Source organism: Ovis canadensis, chromosome 3 (assembly GCF_042477335.2).
Source record: "Ovis canadensis isolate MfBH-ARS-UI-01 breed Bighorn chromosome 3, ARS-UI_OviCan_v2, whole genome shotgun sequence".
Lineage (NCBI taxonomy): Eukaryota > Metazoa > Chordata > Mammalia > Artiodactyla > Bovidae > Ovis > Ovis canadensis.
In genome coordinates, this window is record NC_091247.1 from 168,892,349 (window position 1) to 168,909,166 (window position 16,818).

The 16,818-nt window shown below is 47.1% G+C and overlaps 1 protein-coding gene across 12 annotated transcripts; it reads left to right on the forward strand.

The window, feature by feature from the left end:
* The first annotated feature begins 1,716 nt into the window (after nt 1-1,716).
* PAN2 (poly(A) specific ribonuclease subunit PAN2) lies at nt 1,717-15,498 on the forward strand. Of its 12 annotated transcripts, none has more exons than XR_011255996.1 (26): nt 1,717-1,863; nt 2,500-2,905; nt 5,509-5,678; nt 5,790-5,910; nt 6,050-6,127; nt 6,723-6,990; nt 7,406-7,748; nt 7,949-8,045; nt 8,907-9,026; nt 9,227-9,346; nt 9,621-9,749; nt 9,878-10,077; nt 10,174-10,310; nt 10,448-10,554; nt 10,770-10,868; nt 10,958-11,031; nt 11,138-11,285; nt 11,714-11,866; nt 11,986-12,045; nt 12,274-12,364; nt 12,930-13,087; nt 13,184-13,327; nt 13,459-13,638; nt 13,762-13,855; nt 14,104-14,333; nt 14,827-15,498. XR_011255996.1 is itself a non-coding variant. In XM_069584956.1 (26 exons), the coding sequence occupies exons 2-26, from the start codon at nt 2,624-2,626 to the stop codon at nt 14,859-14,861; spliced, it is 3,606 nt and encodes a 1,201-aa protein (XP_069441057.1). In that variant the 5' UTR covers nt 1,717-1,863; nt 2,500-2,623; the 3' UTR covers nt 14,862-15,498. The 12 variants fall into 12 exon arrangements, 10 of the variants coding, with proteins under 10 accessions (XP_069441057.1, XP_069441059.1, XP_069441058.1 ...); XR_011255997.1 differs by having other exon boundaries at nt 11,714-11,857; XM_069584956.1 differs by having other exon boundaries at nt 14,136-14,333.
* Nucleotides 15,499-16,818: the final 1,320 nt, after the last annotated feature.

A 16,818-nucleotide genomic window follows, 5' to 3' on the forward strand; every position in this document is an offset into this window, starting at 1 on the left:
TAAGTGGCCAGAATTACCACATAGACTTCAGATACTGCATTCTCATTCTATTATATTGGACGCTGTGAGGGGACACTACGCATCTTAATAAAGTAGCTCTTTTAGCCTGATGTTGCTGGTATCTCAGGCCTTGTAATTCTCACTGTTAAGTCTTAAAAAAATTTTTTTGGCTACACTGGGTCTTAGTTCTGGCAAGGATCTTTGATCCTTGAGGCATGCAAACTCTTAAGTGGCAGCATAAGGGATCTTGGGATTCCCTGACCGGGGAACAAACCCAGGCCCCTGCATTGGGAGCACAGAGTCTTGGCCACTGGATCACCAGGGAAATCCCTGTTAAGTCTTTCTTAATTTGAGACCTAAATATGGAAATTTCTCAAAGTGTAGGAACTGTCCCTATTACTCAGCACATATATTCTTTACGAGATTTTAAATCTAGGGACCTCTGAAGTCAGGTCAGTTTGAGAAACCCTCTTGAGTTAAATGTGTTTTTCTCTTGGTCTATGACCTCTAAGCCTAGAATCCTGACTCAGAGAATCCTGAATCAGAGGGGTTCTAGACTTAGAGGTCTAGACCGAGAGAGAAACATGTTTAACTCAGAGGGTCTCTCAAACTGATCTGATTTCAGAGGTCCCTAGATGGTGACTTCCCTTGTAGCTCAGTCGGTAAACAATCTGCCTGCAACGCAGGAGACTGGGTTTGATTCCTTGGCTGGGAAGATCCCCTGGAGAAGGAAATGGCAACCCACTCCAGTATTCTTGCCTGGAGAATTGCATGGACAGTGAAACCTGGAAGGCTATAGTCAATGAGGTGGCAAGAGTCGGACAGGGCTTAGCGACTAAACCACCACCACCACATTGAGATGCTTTAAAACTGTATTCTCTATGAGGAATCCCATCAACGCGGCCCTTTATGTGGCCTTTAGAAACTGGACTAAAATACCCTACAGACATCTAACATTCTGGATCTATTCCAAAGCAGTTCAAGCTCAGACTTATACCCCAAGAATCCCTGAGTAAGTGTTGACACTAAATCTGTTAAGTCTGGGGAAGGCAAATGTCTCAATTTGCAGTGTCCTGCCCCCTGAGGAATAATGTCCAGCTCCACGAGCTAGGGGAATTTTATAGCTTAAGGGTCCTGTTCCCTGGAAATATTACCGGCGACTCTGGGGAGGGAATAATCACAGATGGGAGTTTCAGATGGTTGCCTTTAGAATCGCAGAAGATGCAGCTACTTGAGCCGTGTTAGGAGGCTGCCTCCCGCTTCCTTTTTTCTCTCCCATGCCTGAAAATGATACGAAATGCCGGCAAGTTTCAGGAGTAACAGGGTCGGAGGTGGCGAAGTGCTCACAAGAGTGCCACGGGGAGAGGGGGTGGACTGGGCCACACTGGGAATATCCAGCAATCGATTCCCAGTGCTTTGCTTTGGGCCCCTCTTACTCTAGTCTGGAGCTATACAGAGCTTGAAAGTTCGGGCTCCAAGCCTGGGGCTTTCTAATTTCTTTTAAAGGCGGCTTAAATAAGAGAAAGGTTACTCTAACACCACCGAACAGGGACAAGGTTCTGACTCCGTTTGTCCCTATCCGCGCCCCGTAGGTCTTGTTTTGCTCAGCTCGCGCATCACACGTCTTCTCGCGGGTCCGGCTGTACCTGGCTGCTCTCGATTGGCTGAGGTAAGCCTTTCGCCCTTCCTAATTGGAAGCTGCGACTGGGAGTGCACGCCCTTTCCGTCGTAGAGTTTGGTTGAACCTGAGGCGCGGGGGAGAAGTGGGGAAACTGGAATTTCCCGCGGAGCTGCCGGCGCTTGCTCTCCCCCTACTCGTTTTAATTCCACGCGCTCCAAAATATCCGCCATGGAGAAATCTTGGTAATGACCTAATCCCCTTAAGCATCCCAGGAACACATCTGACCCCTGCCCTAATCCCTCCCCTCCCCGCCGCCGAGGGAGAATTATGGGTAATTGATTTTTCTGGTTCCCCCAGAGAATTCTGGGTAACTAGTTATTTCCTTCACGTCCCCCTACCCCCCGCCCCAACAGTGGGTAACTGGCCAGTCTTATTTTCCCCTAGCGAATCCTGGGTAGCATTGCAGAGGATTCTGGGAAACTGACTTACCTTGTTCTGCCCTTTCAACCGTCTACCCCTATCCCTAATTCTGGGAAACAAGCACTTTACCCCCCTCTACCTAACCCCTACCCCCCCAGTTGCTGTTCCTGCCATTGATGGTTCAGGGATGAACCAGGCAAGTGAGCAGCCCTGAAGGAGGGTGAAAAGGAAGTCAGGGATTAAGTTAACTAGTGGGGTGCCGGGAGTTCAGAGTACCTTAGAGGAGAAGAGCAAGGGACAACACCTTCTCCCACCTCTACCCGAGTGCCCATTCCCTTCCTGCTTGTTTCATCCCCTTGTATTTTACATCTTCTACCGTCCTGCCAGTAAAACCTAGAACACACTCAATACAAGTACCTGGGCCTACCCGTGACTCAGCTGCCTCTTTCCCTTTGCAGGTCAGGATGTGCATTCTAGGTCCACTGATGTCCTGCTGAAGGTTGGGTCAGGCATCCAAAGGGGCTGTGGCAAGGGAGGGTGTGTGACACGGGTCAGTCTGCTGCTATCGTCATCATCACCATCATGAACTTCGAGGGTCTGGACCCTGGACTGGCAGAGTATGCCCCGGCCATGCATTCTGCCCTGGATCCTGTCCTGGATGCCCACCTGAACCCGAGTCTGCTACAGAACGTGGAGCTGGACCCAGAGGGAGTGGCCCTAGAGGCTCTTCCAGTCCAGGAGTCAGTGCACATAATGGAAGGTGTCTACTCTGAGTTGCACAGTGTGGTGGCTGAAGTGGGTGTGCCTGTCTCCGTCTCCCACTTTGACTTGCACGAGGAGATGCTGTGGGTGGGAAGCCATGGGGTAAGAACTGTACCCCTTTGAAAGGGCTGAAAGGAGATTTTGGGGGTCTCTTACCTGGTTTTAGGCCAAGAACAACTGCTTTGCAGGGAGCCAGAACTGAGTTGAGGTGATGGAATTAGCTGGGTCTCTAAAGCAAGCCAAGAGGAGGGGAAGGGGAGGGAGAAGGAGGGCGTCATAGAATGCAGAGATGGATTACATAGGTGTTCTTATTCAGAGGGTATCCCACTTCTTCCACAGTTTGTCCATTCCATGCTCTGATTAATCTTGATAACTGTACCCATTCAGTTAGTCTATAGCCATCTGAATACACTCTCTAATGCTCTTCCTCTGTTTTCCATTTTTATAATTATGGGATGTTTTCTTTTTGACCATGTCAGCCGCTTTGTGGGATCTTAGTAACCCTGACCAGAGATCAAACCCAGGCCTGGGCAGTGAAAGCATGGAGTCCTAACCACTGGACAGGCAGGGAATTCCCTAATTACAGAATGTTTAACTCCTGTTTCTGCACATATTACATGGAATCATTCTGTCTTTGGCTGCCTTGAATCTCTCTGGGAGCAGTTATCATTGTTAATTTCTAAAAATGTATCCATATTGCCAATATGCTCAGGAGCCCAAAGATTTTGTAAGAAATAACATGGTGTCTATGGTTTATTAATTTACCTTCCATAGGGTGTGAATTGTTTTTCTGTTGGAAAGAGTGAATTTTTTGGTAATACATTCATTTCAGTAGGCAGTGTCTACTACTAGACTAGGCTTGGGGAATAAAGCTTAATAAAACATATCTTTGCCCTCAAGGAGGTCACAGGACAGTGAGGGAAAAAAATCCAAGTATATGGGATATGAACTTAATAAATGCCATTGTGAAAATACAAACTGGATGTTGGTGAGCAAAGAAGAGAATTAGAGGATCTCCAGAAGGAAATGACACCTGAGCTCAGTCTTGAGAGATGCGTAGGAGCCAGATGGAGAAGAGGGGGAAATTCCATTTTGGCAAAAGCAATGGAATAAGCAATGATTCCCAAGCTAGTACACAGCTTGGTGATTGCACAGTGCAGGAACTACAAGCAGGTAGGGTTTACTGAAATGGAAGATGAAGCTGAAGAGTTAGACTTTTCTTCAGCCAGTGTTTTTGAGCACCTTTTAGGTGCCAGACCTTGTTCTGAAATCTAGGTTTTGAATAAGCATTTTAAAAGGCAACAGAAATATATTTATGACATATCCTTAAGAAAAATAGAATCCCTAAGGAAAGTACTGTGGAGTTAGGAGGTTGAGGTATTGAAGGATGTGAGGTATTGCTGTTTTAGATATATAGTCAAGGGAAGGGCTTTCCAATAAAGTCACACTTGAGACCTGGATGCAGGCCAGGATGTCCATTCTAATCTCCCTGGAAGGAAGGGAAGGAACCATGTATTTGTCTGTGGGAGGACATTCTAGAAAGCCTTATAAGCTCTGTTAAAAGAGCCTGGACTTGATTCTTTAGTCCACTAAAGGTTTTTATCCAGAATGACGAGGTCCAGTTTGCATCTTAGGTGGAGTGCTTAGGTAGCAGTATGGAGTTTGATTTAAGGAGGATGGGACAGGACTCCGTGAGGTCAGTGCACAGAATTTTGTAGTAGTTCACCTAAAATGTGATGAAGGCCTGAATGAAGCACTGTAGAGATTTATACATCAGAACATATTTGGGAAGTATTTAGGAAGTTAAATGAAATTTAAGTTGACTACCAGTGACTTATTCCACTGGGTAGATCATGGTACCATAGGGAATACAGTTAAGAAGAATTGAAATGGGGGAAAATGGTGAGTTTGATTTAGGATGTCATGAGTTTGCGTTCTCATGGAATAGCTAAAGAGAGGCATGTGGTAGGTATTTGGATGTACAAGTCTGAAGCTTGAGGCAATGGTCTGGGCTAGGGGAAAAAAATCAGGATTCATCTGGTTTAAGCTGAACGTTTAAACCTTAAGAGTGGGTAAAATTATCTAGGAAGACAAGTAGAGTGAGAAGATGGTGGGCTTGGAATAGTCACGTTTCAAGAGTGGTCATAAGGGTTGCACATAAGGAGAAGATATGAGCTAAGAGTCAGGAGAGAAACCAGGAGTGGATGATGTCATAGGAGCCAAGGGTGGCACGAGTTTCAGTCTCTCTGTTCCAGCCTGTGACCCATAGTACACATTTCCCAGATGGCTTGTAGAGATGAGGACTTGACTGTGGGACACAAGACTGCCACCTGGCCAGTGGAGGATTGGACCTATGTCCCTAACCTTCTGAGTACTGTTCTAACCAACTGAGCCATTACCTATTCAGCAGGGTCATTGTGAGGATAAAATGAGGTAGAGTTTATAAAAGTACTTTGTAAAGTATTAAATGAACGTAAGATAGTATTCTCAGTGTTTTTATCATAACACATAAATATCTTTATATTTAAAGATACTGTATCATATCATATAAGATTGGTGCCCAGCTTTATGCCTTAGTCACTGCTAGCCAGAAAGGCCAGGCAAGAATGGAGGAAAAACTGAGCAATGTCTAGTTCTCTGATTTGTATCTGGGATTAGCCTTGCCTCTTCACTCAGGTTGTCTCTCATCTTTTTGTCCACTGCAGGGCCATGCCACATCATTTTTTGGCCCAACTTTGGAGCGCTACTCATCATTTCAGGTCAATGGCAGTGATGACATCCGCCAGATCCAGAGCCTGGAGAATGGCATCCTTTTTCTTACCAAGAACAACCTCAAGTATATGGCCCGAGGGGGCCTCATTATATTTGATTACCTGTAAGTGGCTTCTTACCTCTGGACTGGGGAAGGGGATCCCTCACAGAGTGGGAAGGGTAAAGGATTGGAAACTTTGGCAACTCTGGCCCCTGAGCTTTTCATCTCCCACAGGCTGGATGAGAGTGAAGACATGCACAGCCTGTTGCTGACAGACAGCAGCACTCTGCTCATTGGTGGGCTGCAGAACCACATACTAGAGATTGACCTGAACACTGTCCAGGAGACTCAGAAGGTGCAAGCGGGACGCAGGCAGGGCCTGAGGTTATTGGGGGCAGTATAAACTGGAAATGCCTATGATGTGCATGTGACCTTTCTGTTCCTTTGGTCTGTGGGAAGAATCATTCTCATGGTTTCTCCCGCTTCCCTCACAGTATGCAGTTGAGACACCTGGAGTCACTATCATGAGACAGACGAATCGCTTCTTCTTCTGTGGCCACACATCTGGCAAAGTGAATGACTAAGTTCCATTTTTCCTCCCACCTTGGGGCTCTGTTTCACCAGATATGTGATTGGGCTCTGTCTTTTACTCAATTCTGGGGCTCAGTAGTTGGGGAGGTGGGTGGAGTGAATTGAGTTCCTACTCAGCCGTTATACTATGAGATTATCTTTGAGCCTGATATTTTCAGTGGTAAATGGTGTATCTTAGAGGCAAAGGGTAAGCGAGTTCTCTTTGGGGTCCCTTCCAGCTCTTGGCTTCTCTTTTTGCTTTTTGTGTGCTTTAATTGCCTATACTGTGGCGCTAGAACCTGCCTGCCAGTGCAGGAGACATAAGAGATGTGGGTTCGATCCCTGGGTCAGGAAGATCCCCTGGATGAGGGCATGGTAGCCCACGCCAGTATTCTTGCCTGGAGAATCCCATGGACAGAGGAGCCTGGCAGGCTGTAGTCCATAGGGTTACAAAGAGTTGGGCATAACTGCAGTGACTTAGCGCACACACATTGTAGAGCCTTAGTTCTTTTGGCAGGAACCTCACAGGGTTAGGTAGATAGTGGGTCCTATTCCTGATAACAGTGTTGGCAGATAACGAAGATCTCTCTTCTTCAGGTTTCTCTGCGAGATCTCCGTACTTTTAAGGTGGAACATGAATTTGATGCCTTCTCAGGGAGCCTGTCGGATTTTGATGTGCATGGCAACCTGCTGGCCACCTGTGGCTTCTCCAGCCGCCTTACTGGTCTTGCCTGTGACCGTTTCCTCAAAGTTTATGATCTACGCATGATGCGTGCCATCACACCACTTCAGGTTCACGTGGATCCTGCCTTCTTACGCTTCATCCCTACATATACTTCTCGTCTTGCTATCATCTCCCAGTCAGGTATGAAGGGGATATAGGATGGGATAAGAGTCGATGAGTGAAAAAGGGGGTCTAGGAGCGAGAAGGAGTGTACTCCCTGAAATTTCTTTGCTGGGGAAAAAGTAACCTTTCTAAGGGGTCTCAGGGTCTCACTTAGGTTTGGTAAGAGATGAGAGCTTTTATTTTCTCCCTGGATGTGAAGAACACATATGCAAAAAATACAGGTAGAGCAGGCAGACAACTAGAGAACTGGCCTCCAGTGGGTAGCAAACCTCCTTGTGATTTACGGGAGGCACCAGATGGTGTTTCCTCTTATCTCTAGGCATGGATTTGGGGCCCATCTTTTCTTGATACCAGGGGAAGAGGGTAGGAAGGGCATAACAAGATGGCTCCCTTTCACCTTCCAGGGCTCAGTGGGCTTCCTCCTCCCTCCTAGGGCAGTGCCAGTTTTGTGAGCCCACAGGCCTGGCCAACCCAGCAGACATCTTTCATGTGAATCCTGTGGGACCTCTGCTGATGACGTTTGACGTGTCAGCCAGCAAGCAGGCCCTCGCTTTTGGGGATTCTGAGGGCTGCGTGCACCTCTGGACTGATTCCCCTGAGCCTTCCTTCAACCCGTACTCCCGTGAGACCGAGTTTGCTTTGCCCTGTCTCGTGGACTCACTGCCGCCTCTGGACTGGAGCCAGGACCTACTGCCTCTTTCCCTCATCCCTGTCCCGCTCACCGCTGACACGCTTCTCTCTGATTGGCCTGCTGCCAACTCTGCTCCAGCTCCCAGGTTGTACCTCACATCTGGGCCAAAAGGAGGGAGGGGGAAAGGGCCAAGATACCAGGAGTCTCGGCAAGCCCTGTTATTATTCTACTTCTTTCCTGGTTTCTGTCTACTCTTAGTATTTTTATTTTCTGGTCCCTTGGGGATTGGGAATTGGATGGGCAGACACCACAGCCTTCAAGCCCTAGAACTATACTACATTATAGGCGAGCACCCCCTGTGGATGCAGAGATTCTGCGCACCATGAAGAAGGTGGGCTTCATTGGCTATGCACCCAATCCCCGCACCAGGCTGCGAAATCAGGTTTGTTCAGAGGGGAGAGGGTCAGCCCCCGCCCCAGCCCACTGGTGTTTCTCCTTTGTCTTTAGTAATTCTCCCTAGTTTTTGTTTTCAGTTGGTCAACAAAGGGTTTTTGTTTTTTTTTCAACAAAGGTTTTTGAAGCCTACTGAATTGAAGGTATTATACTAGGTGTTAGGGTTCAGATACATAGAAGATAGGGTCCTTGCTCTTTAGAAGTTTAGTATTTGGTTGTTGAAGATAAGACCTATCCATGGCAGAAGTTATTTATGCGCTATCATTAAATGCTAAAGGAATGTTAGAAGCAGTCACTGCCAGAGCTGTTTAGAGAAAAAAGGGTATTCTGGGCTAGACTGGTCAGAAAGGGCATATTCCACGAGGTGGATGTTGAGCTGGAAGGATGAAAGACGGGTAAGTAGACAGTAACGGGAGCCTTTCAGGATGAGAGAAGGGTGTAAGTAGAGGTCTCAGGAGGTCTAACTGACAGGGACCATGTTGGACCGGCTGTTAGTATTGGGAATCAATGAGAAATGAAGCTTGGAAAGGGCCCAGTTGTGAAACCTTGTGCGTACCAGTGTACAGCGGAAGTGATGCACCAAAAAGGCCGTGCTGGGGGGTTAGCTCGGTGGCGGTGTGCTGGACTGAGTGGATGGGGCTGGGGGACCCACTGTGGAAGCATCGGCATTGTCCAGCTGCGATGAGGTAGGGTGATGGCAGTGGGAATGAAAAGGCAGCAGTGGATGCTGAAAACCCCATGGAATTATTAGGTTCGGGATTTGGTGATTGCTTCAGTGTTGGAATAAAAGGTAGGAGGGACCAAAGATCATTATACATCCAACAAGGGTACCTCTTTTTAAAAACCCTAGATTCCTTACCGACTCAAGGAGTCTGACAGTGAATTTGACAGCTTCAGCCAGGTCACTGAGTCACCAATAGGGCGGGAAGAGGAGCCACATCTCCACATGGTCTCTAAGAAGTACCGCAAGGTACTGGGGGATACCAAGGAAGGGGCCCTCTGGGATGTGGGGACAGGTTCCTGGGAAAGGGGGTCATTGGAGAAAGGATTGAAGAAGCCTTTGCCTATCACTCTGGACTTGGGAAGGGTCTGGGAGAAGGTCACTGTTACTGCAAAGATTTAGGGGGCTCTGAGGACATCTTCATCTTGCTCAGACTGTTTCTGCCTCAGGTGACCATCAAATACTCCAAGCTAGGGCTGGAGGACTTCGACTTCAAGCACTACAATAAGACGCTGTTTGCTGGATTGGAGCCCCACATCCCCAATGCCTACTGTAACTGCATGATCCAGGTAAGACTGGGTATTCCCACGACTGGAAGATGGCTACTGCTTTTCTTCTTCTCTCTGGGCCCCTGAACCCCTCTTTTTCCAGGTCTCCCTAACCAAGTGGCCAAGTCCACTTTAGTCTCCTCTACCATTCTTTCTTGCCCCGCAGCCTGCACGTCCCCCGCGAGCTCTGCTTCAGTGGACTCGTGCTTTGTGTTCTCCGCCATCTCTTAGCCTTCCCGCCGCACTTTCTCCCTGTGCCAGTTGTCCGCATCAGATCTCCTGCTCTTCCCTCCAGGTGCTCTATTTCCTGGAGCCTGTGCGTTGTCTAATCCAGAACCACCTTTGCCAAAAGGAGTTCTGCCTGGCCTGCGAGCTGGGCTTCCTCTTCCACATGTTGGACCTCTCCCGAGGCGACCCCTGTCAGGTCAGTACCTGGAAACCTGGGACAGTAAAACGGGAAAGGAGGGGGATAGTAGGCAGGGTCATCACTCTTGCCAGTAATCACAGAAGAGGAAATAACCCTTTTCCACCAACATACTTCCTGGATTCCAGGGCAGTAATTTTCTTCGAGCATTCCGCACCATTCCTGAGGCCTCAGCCCTTGGTCTGATTTTGGCTGACTCAGATGAGGCTTCAGGCAAGGGCAACCTGGCCAGGCTCATTCAGAGGTGGAACCGCTTCATTCTCACGCAACTTCATCAAGATTTGCAGGAGCTGGAAGTACCCCAGGCTTACCGAGGCGCTGGAGGCAGGTATGGAAAGGTTAAAGCCACCATGGCAGGCCCCTCTGTGACTAAAAGGGTGTCCTGACTCCCTCAGTGTGCACATCTTGCCCTGTCCACTCTTAGCAGCTTTTGCTCATCGGGGGACTCTGTCATTGGGCAGCTGTTCAGCTGTGAGATGGAAAACTGCAGCCTCTGCCGCTGTGGCAGTGAGACCGTGCGAGCCTCATCCACACTGCTCTTCACGCTCTCTTACCCTGAGGGTAGCAACAGTGGTATACCCTGCAGCTGGGGTGGGGGGTGCTCCCCCAGGTGTCCTGAAACATCAAGGAGAAGGGTGTTGGGGGGCTCACGGTGGGGATAGGGAGGACCTGGAGTGAAGCATCCAGTTTCCCCTCAGATAAAACCGGGAAGAACTGTGACTTTGCTCAGGTGTTGAAGCGAAGCATCTGCCTGGAGCAGAATACACAGGCCTGGTGTGACAACTGTGAAAAGTACCAGCCCACGGTGAGTGGGTGCTTGCCCTGGGCCAGAGTCCTGCCACATGGGGGACTCAGCTGTGGTCTCATCCAGGACAGACTAAGTCAGCACCGCCATCTAGAGAGCTCTAGTGGGTGGGAAGAACCCCAGCTGGAGGAAGCAGATCCAGGCCTAAACTGTTCCTGTCCAGGTTTCTTTCCCTGTGGGCCTCCTGCCATTCCTTGTTTGTTTCATCCTCTCAGATCCAGACCCGCAACATCCGCCATCTGCCAGATATTCTTGTCATCAACTGTGAGGTGAACAGTTTGAAAGAAGCTGATTTCTGGAGGATGCAGGCTGAGGTCAGGACTTAGGTTGGAAATAGGGCTCTAGGAGAACTTTTTAGTTTTCTCCCTCTTTTAACCTCCATATGTTTTCTCCTTGTGTGCAGGTTGCCTTCAAGATGGCAATAAAGAAGCATAGTGGGGAAATCTCCAAGAATAAGGAGTTTGCTCTGGCTGATTGGTAGGTGTTGTCTGTAGAGTGGTCAAAGGATTGAACTACCCAGTGGCCCCTCTTGTCACTGATCAGATCTCCTTACAACAAATTTCCAATTCTCCTGTCCTGATAGGAAGGAACTAGGCAGTCCAGAGGGCATGCTGATGTGTCCCTCCATTGAGGAGTTGAAGAATGTCTGGCTTCCTTTCTCCATTCAAATGAAGATGACCAAGAACAAAGGGCTGGATGTTTGCAATTGGACTGATGGGGATGAGATGCAGGTTGTTGAAAAACTGGGAAGAGGAGGGGGAATAAGGGAAAGAAGGTTGGGAAATTCCCTGGTGGTCCAGTGGTTAGGACTCAGTGCTCTCACTGCCGGGGCCCTGGGTTCAATTCCCTGGTCAGGGAACTAAAATCCCATAAGCCTTGCGGCACGACCAAAAACCAGAAGGGAGAGATGGGACAGAAGCAGGGCAAGGGAAAGGTGGAACTTAGTATAGGGGGAAAAAGAGAATAAGGCCTAGTATTCACCAGCTGTGGGCTTTTCTAGAGTGACTCAGTTCAGTGCTGGGAGTCATAGTTGGGCTAGAATGGAAAGAACCCACCCTGGTCTCCTATCCCCATCCCCCAAGCTCCCTGTCCTCTATCCCCATTCCCCTTCCTCCCCACCTTTAAACTTAGCTTAGCAGCCTGGGTACCCCCCTCACAGTGGGGCCCAGCCAGGGCAGAGGAGGAGCATGGTGTCTATGTGTATGACCTGATGGCAACTGTGGTACACATCCTGGACTCACGCACAGGGGGCAGCCTGGTGGCTCACATCAAAGTTGGAGAGACCTACCACCAGCGCAAGGAGGTGAGTGAGGTAATACAGGGCAGGGATATTCCTGGTGGTGGCCACAGGGGAATCCCAGTTCTGTCCTTATCCTGAGTCTGAGCCAGAATGCTCTAGCCATCTCTTTGGCATCCTCTGTCTCTCCACAGGGTGTTACCCACCAGCAGTGGTATCTCTTCAACGACTTTCTCATTGAACCTATCGATAAGGTTAGTTGTAACACATTCCATTCCCCCTTGCATCTCCCCTTTCCCTGGCATCCTCATCCTCAGTACCCAAGAGAATGCCAGGCAGATTCAGGAGGGAGGGATGGGTCCTCAATAGTAAAAAGCATTAGCAAAGCTAAATATAGCACCTGAGTCCTGTCTTCTCTCTGACTTGGGATAAAGGGGAAGAAAGGTGTATATGCCGACCATTACGTGCTTTTTCTTTTATAGCATGAAGCTGTGCAGTTTGACATGAATTGGAAAGTGCCTGCTATCCTTTATTACATCAAAAGGAATCTTAATTCCAAATACAACCTGAACAGTAAGTAGTATAGCACAGACCCAAGGGTGTGAGCAATAAGATTCATCTTCAGGAAGAGATCTGGAAAACAGCTTATTAGGATTGGCAACCAGTGTTAATATTTTCAGGGACAGTAGAGTGTTTCTGCTCATCAGGCCTTAAATTTAGAAGCTGGGGATCCTGAGGGTGTAATGGGAAGAGGTGATGAAGGGTGATATCTGAAAATGGCTAAAGTTGATTTTGAGCTTATCTCCAAGTAAGGATCTCTTCTTTTGTGTGTGTGTGGTAATAAACTATATTATTCTGGACTTTCTTTTTTCTTTTTTTTTAATTCTGGATTTTCTACAGTAAAGTCCAAAGTGAAAATCTCACTCCTGTTTTTTTTTTTCTTTAGCATATTTCTTGATAATTTTCTGATTTGACCTGTTCGTTGCCCTGTTCTGTTCATCAGACATGATCTTTTTAGTCACATCCTTCGATTATTGGGATCACAGTGTAGACCCAGTCTGTAGTCAGCCACTCTGGTTTCCCTCCCCTGGTCACTTCCCTCTCCACAGCCATCTGTCTTCTGGATTCTCCCCTCCAGTTAAGAATCCTATTGAGGCAAATGTTCTGCTGGCTGAAGCCTCATTAGCACGGAAGCAGCGGAAAACACATACTACTTTTATTCCCCTGATGCTGAATGAGATGCCACAGGTTGGGGACTTGGTGGGCCTGGACGCTGAGTTTGTCACCCTTAATGAGGTAACCAAGACCAAAAGAGTGGGGCGTTAGGACATAACTCTGGGGATATCAGGAGTCACAAGCATTTCTCTGGTTTCCTTATGAACTCTTATATAGGAAGAAGCAGAGCTGCGCAGCGATGGCACCAAGTCTACCATCAAGCCAAGCCAGATGTCAGTGGCGAGGATTACCTGTGTTAGGGGCCAGGGACCCAATGAGGGTATCCCCTTCATTGATGACTACATCTCTACCCAGGAGCAGGTATTAGGATGTGAATGTGCAAATGTGACAGACCCTGTGCCTTTACAGAAGGCCCTAGAACCTGGGGACAAATGGCAGGGAGAACTGTGCATTTCGCTTCTTGTGTGACTTGACCTTTTCTGTATCCCTAGGTGGTGGATTACTTGACTCAGTACTCAGGGATAAAGCCAGGAGACCTTGATGCCAAGATTTCCTCTAAGCACCTCACAACTCTAAAGTCTACCTACTTAAAGCTTCGTTTTCTCATAGACATTGGAGTCAAGTTTGTGGGTCATGGTCTCCAAAAGGACTTCCGGGTCATCAACCTCATGGTTCGTGCAGGGCTCTTTTAAGAGTCTTTCTTTGTGTGGGCTCCCCAGGGTATACATTGTGTTTTGGGAAAATGGGAAATTATGGATCCCCTGCGTTCAGTCTCCCACTCTTATCCCTGGCAGGTGCCCAAGGACCAAGTCCTTGACACTGTTTATCTATTTCACATGCCCCGGAAACGAATGATTTCCCTGCGATTCCTTGCTTGGTACTTTCTAGGTGAGTTCCTCTGCCTTGTACATCCTTGTTTGCAGCAAGGGCATGAAAATGTCCGAGAGGCCAGGGGGAATAGGGATAACCCTGAATTACTGGTGAGAGTTACAGGTGGATTTAATTAGCTTCAGTATTCCTTTTGTGCACTAGGGATGGTGTTTGGCTCTTTCCCTTAAGCGAAGTCAGGGATTTTTTTGTTGTTTATTGATAGTGGGGATATAAGTAGAGGACATGTTCTTACCTTCCTTTGCTAGGTCCCAAACTATTCCACATCTGCTTCCCCTAGACCTGAAGATTCAAGGGGAGACCCATGACAGTATTGAGGATGCCCGCACAGCCCTTCAGCTTTACCGAAAGTATCTGGAGCTAAGCAAAAATGGCACTGAACCTGAGTCCTTCCACAAAGTTCTCAAGGGCCTTTATGAGAAAGGTCGAAAGATGGACTGGAAGGTGCCTGAGCCTGAGGGCCAGACAAGTCCCAAGAGTAAGGCCTGGGATGGGACAGGGGAAACTGGTCTGGGTGAGTTGTGAAGATTATAGCCACCATAATAAGAACAATGAAAGTGAAAGTGAAGTCGTTCAGTCATGTCCGACTCATTTCAATCCCATGGACTGTAGCCTGCCAGGCTCCTCTGTCCATGGGATTCTCAGGCAAGAATACTAGAGTGGATTGCCATTTTTTTCCTTTGCCAAATAAGAACAATGGTTATGTTAACACAGTACCACCCTAGCCTTCTGTTTGTAATAGAAAGCACTTAACGGTTTACAAAGCACTTATTCCTTATTCAGTGAAATCAGAAATCAGTTTTATTGTTGAAGCTTTCTATTGGTCCTAACCTTCTCTTTCCCAATTCCAAAAAGTTTGGGGGAGGTCCATACCTTCTTTTATCCTGCCTTGTTCCTTCATAGGAAGTGTCCGGGTGCTTTTTCTCCTGACTCGCCTTAGGAGTCACTGCTCTTGGTTTTGTCTCTGACAGGTGCAGCTGTCTTCTCTTCAGTGCTGGCACTCTGACCTCACGCTCTCCCAACGAACAGCTCCCTCCCTTTAGTGTTCTGTGCCCCAGAACTGGGAGATGAGCTCCCAAGTTGGCTATACCCTGTCTACTTCCAGAACTGGACTTGCTCAGGGTCTACAGATGGTGCTATTAATAGAACTGGAATGCAGCAGGATTGTTGCAAAAGGTCTAGGAGCCAGGTTACTTTTTCATCTTTTGCAAAATAGTGGGCCAGAAACAGCCTAGAATTGACCCAGATGGAAAGTAATTCATGTTCTTAATAATTATCCTGGGTAATTAATACACAGGTAAAGAAGCTCCTGGAACCAAAACACTCAGTTCCTACTGAAGTCCTGGACACTGATAGGATACAACAGTAACTCAAGACCTAGCCTAAGTCTGGCTGCTTGAGGGTTGCCCAGAGGGGCCAACATATAGAGTCTGGTGGTCCCAGCAAACCAGTGTTGCCAACATCATCATTGCCAAAAGGGCCTTTGGGTCCTAGACAAAGCTTGGCTGCTGGCTTCACTCCTGCTGACAGCTGAGAAACATTTGTCTTCCATCCACTCTCCTGTCCCAAGTTTTGTTTTCTTGCTATTTTTTTAAAATTCTGTTTTAAATTGCATGTTTTGTAAAATAAAAACAAAAATATTATTGAGTGTCATCTATTTCATTAGAAATACCTGCACGTGGGGTTCTCTGACTTCAGCCTCCTCTCCTTTGTTGGCTTTTTATTGGGTTGGCCAAGAAATTCCTTCAGCTTTTGAGTAAAAATAAAGGACACATTTTTCATTTTCACCAATAACTTGGTTGAACAGCATATCCACCATTTTGTTTCACTACCTTCTGCCATTTTTCAAGCAACTCCATAATTCCATTTTCCCAAAACTTTTCATCTTTTTGAGCAAAGAACTGTTCCAGGTGCCTTGTACAGTCTTCCAGAGAATTGAAATTTTTTTCACTAAGAGAATTTTGTGAAGACCAAAATTAATGGAAATCCGAAGGTGCAATGTCTGGTGAGTACAACAGATGCATTGGAACTTCCCAGCCAAGCTGGAACAGTTTTTGCCTGGTCATCAAAGCCTTGCATTATCCTAATGGAAGACTATGTTTTTTCTGTTAATTCAGGATACTTCATTGAGTGCTGCTGTCAGTTGGTCTAACTGGGAGCAGTACTTGTTGGAATTGTTTGGTTTTCTGGAAGGAGCTCATAATAGAGAACTCCCCATCCCACACAACTTCACCTTCTTTGTATACACCAGCCTTTGGTGTAGTTGGTGGTGATTCATTTTGCTTGTGCTATGATCTTTTTTGTGTCACGTTATTGTACAGTATTCACTTTTCATTGCTCATCACAGTTTGTTGTAAAAACAAGGGTTTGGAACTTCCCTCATGGTCCAGAGGGTAAGACTGTGCTCCCACTGCAAGGGGCGCAGGTTCGATCCCTGGCCAGGGAAGTTCTGCATGCCTCCAAGTGTGGCCAAAATAAAAAAATACTGAATGTTTTCGTTAGGGTTAGTAGAGAATCACATGTGGAAATACAGCCAAGAAGGTGATGTTTTGTTGTTTTTTTTTTTTTTCCACTTAACACATGTGGAAACCAAACAACAGAACATAACCAAGCTGGTGCAAATTATTTTCAATGTCTGATTTGGATTCTGTTAAAAAATCTTCACTGATTTGGATATTTTGAGTTTGTCAGCTGTCTTCCCTCACGGTATAACATTGATTGTTCTCAATGTCTTGATTGATTGCTATCAACCTCAACTGGCCTACCCAACTGTGGAGCATCCTCCAGCAAGAAGTCTCCAGCTGAGATCTTTGCAAACCACTTTTGACACATTTCATCAATCACAGCGCCTTCTCCATACACAACACACATCTTTTTGCATTTCAGTTGCATTTTTTTCTTTCTTGAAATAATAAAGCAATATGCCAAAATGTTGCTTTTTTCTTTCATCTTAAATAGTAAAA